This window comes from Fukomys damarensis, unplaced genomic scaffold (genome assembly GCF_012274545.1).
Source record: "Fukomys damarensis isolate Sample0158 unplaced genomic scaffold, DMR_v1.0_HiC HiC_scaffold_16, whole genome shotgun sequence".
NCBI lineage: Eukaryota > Metazoa > Chordata > Mammalia > Rodentia > Bathyergidae > Fukomys > Fukomys damarensis.
Genome location: NW_022900928.1, coordinates 12176789 through 12184037, shown reverse-complemented (window position 1 = coordinate 12184037; position 7249 = coordinate 12176789). Strand labels below are relative to the sequence as shown.

Here is a 7249-nt window from a genome sequence, read left to right as displayed (position 1 = left end):
ACATAATTTTCTTCTCTGAAATTGATGTAGTGAATCTCCTCTCCCCATTCGTTATTAGCTATTTCTACTTTTCCAGGAATTGTCTAAATCTCTTGACCATTTGTGAGAATTGAGCAGTATATTAGAAACGTAAGTCTTAAGAAATTTCTGTAACCTATCTGAAGAATTTACAATAATTTATATTTTAAATATTCATTTGTGAGAGCATTCCTAGACCAGTTTTATGCAGATATATTAACAGTCTTACCTGGAAGATTTTCAGTGCCCTTATAAGTCCTCCAACTTCATTCTTCAAGGAAAAAATGAGAGTTGCTCTTCCTCTTTCCAAGGAATACTCTTTGTTCTCCTTATTGTCTTCGATCATGATGAATCTGAGGCAATCCCCTAAAATTAAAGTATGAAAATACAGACAGAAGGCTGACAATGAAGTCGGGCAGCACCAATCAGACCCCATAACTTGAGGCTCACTGAGCTCTCCAAGCTTCCATTTCCTCACCTACAAAGCCTGAGTATGCAGATGTGTTTGTGGGTTTTGGGTACCAGGCACTGAGCTCCATTCCTAGCCCTTTCTGTTTCTGTTTGAGACACGATCACACTAAACTGCCCAGGCAGGGATCACACTTAACAAAACAAGTTAGTAGTTTTCTATTCATTTTTCTAATCCAATCATTTTTTAAGACATCACTCAGCCCCTCTCGCTTCTTGCCATCTTCCTGATAGCCTGAAATTGAGTGCTCTTCCTCTAAAACGTCCGACCTCCCCTCCTATCATGATTTTTTAGATTTTATTTTCTACTAGTACATGTTTGCAGTGCATAATAATGACATTCCATGTGTGCTGATCCACACATACGTCGCATCTTCATTCTTTTTATCTCCCCTTCCCTCATCACAGTTTTAGTGCTTCCTTCTGGGGTTTTGAATGGTTTCCCCAAATGTTCTGCTCCTACGTATTTTGCCTACTAATAAGGCAGCAAGCTCCTTCAGAGCAGGGGCAATGCCTTCTATTTCTTTTGTAAACTTAACTACAGGATCGGCTCTCGATCCATGTAAGCTACAAAGCTAACTCCTGATCAGAATTCTAGTTATCACTATGTTTCCTTTCCTCTCTGTCCACAAAATCACCTCATCCATAACCCCTGAAGCCTCTTCAACATTGGCCCTACAGGCGCTACACAGTTATAAAATCAGATGTGTGTTAGGAAGGGGAATAGTTATTAATCCTTCATAACGGCTGTGCCAGGCCACGTTGGCTGGATTAAGAAACTCATGGAGAGGTGACTGGACCACGCGGGGTGCTACTCTCTTCGGAGGTTTACTCCACCGTGGCTGAATGTGCTGTAGGAAGTGGGGCCCAGCTGGAGAAGGTGGTCAGTGGAGGGAGGCGTATGGAGGGCAGCTGGAGAAGGTGGTCAGTGGAGGCAGGCATATGGAGGGTAGCTCTCTGTCCCTGGCACTCCTCCCTGCGCTCTGCTTTCCAGCTGCCACAATGGGAGCACCTTTGCTCCACCACACACTTCCACTGTAATGTTTCCTCCTAGATCCTGCCAACCATGGACTGAAACCTGTGAAACTATGAAGCAAAATAAGGATCTCATTTAAGATGTGAATGTCTGGTATTTCGCCCCAACAGTGGAAAACTGACCAATACAAATGCCTACTTTCATGTAGTTTTAGTGGAATTCACGTGTAACAATTTAAAATGAATAAACTATGATAGTACATAAGATCCTAATGAGATAATTGACAATGTGAAATAGGAAGAAAGGGGCTAAAGGTGTAGGGAAAGTAGGAAGGATAGGGGAAAGCAAATAAGGGAAAAGAAAAAAATAGGAGAAAATGAAAAAATGGAAATAAAATGTTTGTAAATGGGGAGGGGAGGAGGGGTGAAGGGAGGGCAGGGACAAGGGGAAAAAATGAGAACCAAGACCTGTCATGTAAAGGTACAAGATCCCAATGATGAATGTAATTGTACTGTCTACCTAAAATGTAGCAATAAACTCAATGAGGAAAAAAAAATAAAATAAAATGATATAACTGACTCCGCTGCCCTTCACCGGTCCTCATTCACTGACCCGAAGGTGTGGCCCACCACTGAGAGCAGATTCGATGGTGACGGGGTGCAAGCCCATCCTGACCTGGCCGAGCCAACTCTCCTCGTGTCAGTTATCACAGAGTCAAATGCTCACTTTTCATAACAACAGTCACAGGTGTGGTTGTAGCTCTGTTTCGATGGGGACGGGCTTTTGTCTGTCCCTCCAAGTAGACTGTGTCACACGGTGGCAGGGATCTCATTGCTTTTGCTCAGCAACTGTGTCTCCATACCTAGTACTGTCCCAGAACATAAGAGCCAGCAGACAGATGGAACTGAATTAATGGAATATTGATTAAAGACACCACCTTTACCCTCAGGGAACTGAATGCCCAGTTCAGAGAGAATGACAACACAGGAGAGCAAGAACTGTCATAGCTCAGATGGCACAGGATAAATAGCAACTTAGATTAATGATATCTGTTCAAAGAGGCATCCTTAAAGATGTATATCAATAATGTCTTAAAGAAAGAAAAAAAAGACGGACAGGAAGAGTAGACGTGGAAGTGAAAGACAAAAGGCAAAGTGACCAAACATTACAGAACAGTAGGAGACCACGTAGGCAAGGTAAGTGGGGTCAGATACTTCAGAAGGCTGCATATGGACGACACAGGGGAATTTAGACTTGATCTTCTATGTCGGTCACAGCCAGTGCGACCTAAAGCCAATGAAAAAAATAAGGACAAAGGGGTTTTCCAGTAAGCCAAAGCCCTGGCTTTCAATTGCTTTTCCGTGGAGTGATACAAGAAGGCAGATGTTGCAGTTTACATCTAGATGCCCCTCCCCCAGCCTCATGTGGTCTAGGTGGGGAGTTTCAAGGTGGCTGGATTAGGGTGCGTGAATATGGATTAAGGGTGTGACACTGGGATTAAAGATGTGGATAATGGGAATCCCACCCTCGGTGTGGGTGGCACCAATCAATAGCATTCAGTTTGGATGGGATATGAAGGAAGAGAAGAAAGGGAGGCTTGCTGCTTTTGCTGCTTGCTTGCTCCTGCCTTCTGCTGCCATAGAATGAACTGCTTCTCCTCTGTGATGCCCTTCTGCCCTGCCAGCCTGTCCTGGAGCCAGTGGATTATGGGCTGAAACCCATGAGCTAAATAAACCTTCCTCCTTCAACTTTGGGTGTCCAGTATTTTGTCTCAGCAGCAACAACAAAAAAGTAACTAAGATAGATCTGGGTACCAGAGAAGTGGGGTCACTGCCAAGACTGTACCTATCATGAAGTTCGGGGGCCTCTGGAACTGGCTCAGGGGAAGAGTTTAGAGGTCTGGAGAAGCAAACTGGCTGGCTGAAGAAGCAGCACTAAATTGACATAAGCTGAACTTGATGGGAGACTCTGGTCAGAGCCTAGAAGACCAGAATACTGATAGAAATATATGTGGTAAAGACCAGGCTCCAGAGGTTTTAGTCAGGAACAGAACTGCATTGACTGTTGGACTCCAGACGATGTGTGTTACTCTTTGGAAGAAAATGTGTCTACATTTGCTCATGCTCAGAAACTGCCTGAGGCTGAGATTAAGTGTGGCAGACTAATTCATCTGGTGGAAGAAATTTCAAGGCAATCTAATGTGGAAGCAGTGGCATAGCTATTCTGGGGGGCTTTCAGCCAGATTTATGTTGAGAATAAAAAGCAAAGGGCTCATGTCAGGTGTGGTAGCACACACCTGTAATCCCAGTGCTTGGGAGACTGAGGCAGGAAGATGGCAGAGAATTCAGGGTCAGCCTGGGCTACACAGTGAGTTTAAGGTCAGCCTGGACTACACAGCAAGACCCTGCCCAAAAAAAAGCCCTACAGAATGCTTTAGAATGTTTTGAGTTTGGCCAGAAAGGAAGCTCCAGTGAGGTCACGGCCTGCAAAGATGGAGCAGAGGAGAACTTGGTTGGTGAAAAGGAATAGGACGATAGAAAAGATAGCATGAGGACATCACAGAAACCAGAAGGATGCTAGTCTTTGGAACCTCAAAATTGCAAAGGTAAAGGACTTTGCTTTGAGTAGAAAGCCCCAGAGCACCATGTTCTACAATGGCAGTGGCCTAGAGAATTTGTTCCTCAGGATTGGGTTCAGGGTGCTCAGCGATTCAGGCAGTGGGCACCTACAGCCAACATAGCCTGGCTACTCTCCAGCTGTCAGCAGCCCTTGGCATCATCCATGTAGTGCTGGCTTTAGGCACAGGCAAGAGTGGGGGGGTGAGCAAGGCTTCCACCCAGATTTCAGAAGAAGGGAAGCCAGGCAGTGCGCCCCTGAGAGAGCAGTGTGTAAAGCTGTGAGTGTGCAGCCAAAGGTGCAGTGGAGACCCCAGAAGGTTGGAGAAGCCAGAAACATGGATTGTCTGAGGAAAGCTACAAGAAGAGAGCAGGGCCAGCTCCAGTGAGAAGCTGTGAGGACCACCATCAGTGCCATAGAGGCCCAAGCCCTTTGGAGTCCACATCTTGCCACAGATCACCTCAGATGCTGGACACGGAACTACAGGACTTAATGTTTGCCCTGCTGGATTTTGGACTTGCTCTGGTCCCTGTTCTTACCTTTTTGAATAGGAATGTTTATCTTGTACCACTGTATGTTGGAAAAGTTTAGCTTCCTTTTCATTTGTACAGGGGCTGAGAGGTAAGAGTTTGCCTTAAATCTCAGAAAAGTCTTTGGACTTGGACTTTTCAGCAATGCTAAAACTGTTAGGACTTTGGCAACTTTAAAGATGGAATAAATGCCTTTTGCATAAAGGGATGTGCATGAGTCTCGTTGGAAGCCAGAGGTGGAATGTTATGGCTCGAATCTAGATGTGCCCCCAAAGCCTCATGCAGTCATAGGTGCAGGATTTTGTCTCAGCAACAAAAAAATGACTAAGACAGGAGGCTTCATGCAATCTTCTCTTTTTCTTGTTTCTTTCACCCGTCAAGCCTCCTCTTTCAGGCTTAGGAGCCCCTATAAGACAGACGGCAGTCCCAAAGACACTCACTTGATTTGAAAGAATAAAGTATCAAATATGGCTCAATTGCTTACAACGGTATGATCATAAACAACAGTCGGATACTAAACATGCCAGTGGAATACAATTTTCTGTTTTAGAATTTAGCCCTTCTGATACTTTTGGAATTTAACAAATATTTGTCAGGTATGTACTAAATTGAAGGACTTCTACATGTAAATTTAGAGAGTATGGAGATAAGAAAAAAAGTAATTTGTCTCCTTACTGATGGCTAGATTCTAGCCACTCTTAGCAAGAGGAAGTGAATAAGGGAACTGGCATTTGTCAAATATCTACAGATACCATGCACTAGTATTATACTTTTTTTTTGCAGTATCGGGGATCAAATTCAGGACCTTGCTCTTGCAGGGCAGGTGCAGTGCCGCTGAGCTAAATCCCTGGCCCTGAAACATTCTTATTCTTAAGAAGAAAAGTTCTCAGAAGGAATGTTTGCTAAGTAGCTAGAAGAAAACCCTCACTTCCTCTCCTATTCCTTCTGCCCTCCAACCTCCCCCTCAAAAAAAGAAAGTTACAGAGGATAGGGCCTTTATCCTTCCTAAAATTTGGCCATAACTTTGCCTGCTGACAGAGCTCATGAGCCATGAGTTCACTTTTCCTTCATGCAGTTACCTCCAAGCTGTCTTCAGAACCTCAATATTTTCCATTTTCTTTCCTCCCTTCAACCTTCTACACTCTCCTACTCTTCCAAAGGAAAAACCTTACCATTCTATCCTGGTAAATAGAAGGCTACAAAATGACTAATGAGTAACATTAATTAGAATCTGTGTCTCATCAGGAAGTATATATTTTCTTTTTAAGGCAGCACACTGATCAGCCGATGCCAACTGGAACTGTCCCTTTTCTCATTCTCCTGCTGCGTTTCCTTCCCAAAGATGCACCAGGGTGCAGGATACACCTTTGGAAATAAGGAAAGCAGACCAAGAAGGTCATCAGGTCAGCAGCCAATGGCAAGTCTTTTCTTCTCTTAGTTTAATCAGTAACAAATGAAATTTAAATTTATCTCATATAGGAAAAAAGTACACATTTAAAGTCTTCTAAAAGCATAGATTTTGTTTGAAGGCCAAACTAACGCTGCAAGAAAGACTGGTTCATGGGGAATCCCCCCAATAAATCTTGATTTTCTTTTCTAAATGGCGCTGGGGTGGGAATGAGGCTGAAAGTAGAGATAAAATACAAAAGTAACCACTGTCGGTGAAAAGCATTATTTTAGAAAACAAAGGAACTAGGAAAGCAAGGGGAAACAGAAAATAGACCCCTGCCTGAGGGTAATCTAATATGATAATAATAATATATCGACAAATGCACTCAGTGATAAAATATTTAAAACCGCACACTGTAGATTCACAGAAACATTTATAGCTGGTATGCTACACACCTTTGACAACTGACACAAACTTTTACTGGGTTAGAAATTTCAGCTCTAGTCTTTTTCTTCCCAAGGTAACCAGAGGAGAACATCCATGAGCAGTTAATTTCCAATCTCTGAGCATCAAAAAGTTCTATTTAATCCGGGTTAAACTTACCTGTACTATTTACTAGATCTAAACTTCTTCTTCTTTGTCAATGGCAATCTTGTACCAAGCACTTAGTCTTCTGTTGGGAAGGATGGCGGTAATGAGGGTAGGTGGGATACTGAGGGGCTTTGCATCCGGGTCTCCCTTTTCTTTGGAGGAATCTGATGGTCAGTTCACTTTATGAGAGAAGAAGGAAAAAAAAGATGTTGCCCTTTGATGGAAAGGAAGACAAACGTTGCCTGTTAATGCTACGAGCAATTAGTCACACAGATTTGGGTTTCCTCATCTATAAAATTCAAGAGATTATTTACCTCACAGGGTTGAAGGTGAAATAAGATAGATAACCAGTGAAGACCATGTTTCTCACACAGAGAAAGTGTCTTTTTTCTCCACAGACCCACGGGGGTAAAACTGACCCATCAGGCCCAGCCCGCGGGGGCTATTAGCTAGCTATTAACCTCCCCAGAAGGTCTCTGCCCCTCCCCACGCCTCGCACCTCGCGCCACCCAATCCTTGACGGCGGCGACCCTGGTTCCCCGCAGACGCGCCCCACTTACCTCAGGCGCCAACATCTAGGAACGGGTTCAGCCGCAGCACCAGCAATCCTGCACTTTATAGAAGAAGCGGGCGTCGGCGCGGCCAATGGGCGCCAGGGGC

At 44.0% G+C, this 7249-nt stretch overlaps 1 protein-coding gene across 2 annotated transcripts in view; it reads right to left on the bottom strand.

Moving 5' to 3' along the window:
* The window catches only part of Tph1 (tryptophan hydroxylase 1), a 27220-nt gene extending 20000 nt beyond the window's left edge, over positions 1 to 7220 (bottom strand). The window contains exons 1-3 of one of the 2 annotated variants that reach the window (XM_010615143.1): positions 7150 to 7220; positions 6602 to 6768; positions 248 to 384 (exon numbers count right to left, since the gene is read on the bottom strand). In XM_010615143.1, coding sequence (XP_010613445.1) covers positions 248 to 364 — 117 coding nt within the window. In that variant the 5' untranslated portion in view covers positions 365 to 384; positions 6602 to 6768; positions 7150 to 7220. Of the gene's footprint in view, positions 1 to 247; positions 385 to 6601; positions 6804 to 7149 lie in introns of both variants that reach the window. The other variant, XM_010615144.1, reaches the window with a different exon arrangement.
* Between the last annotated feature and the right edge of the window lie 29 nt (positions 7221 to 7249).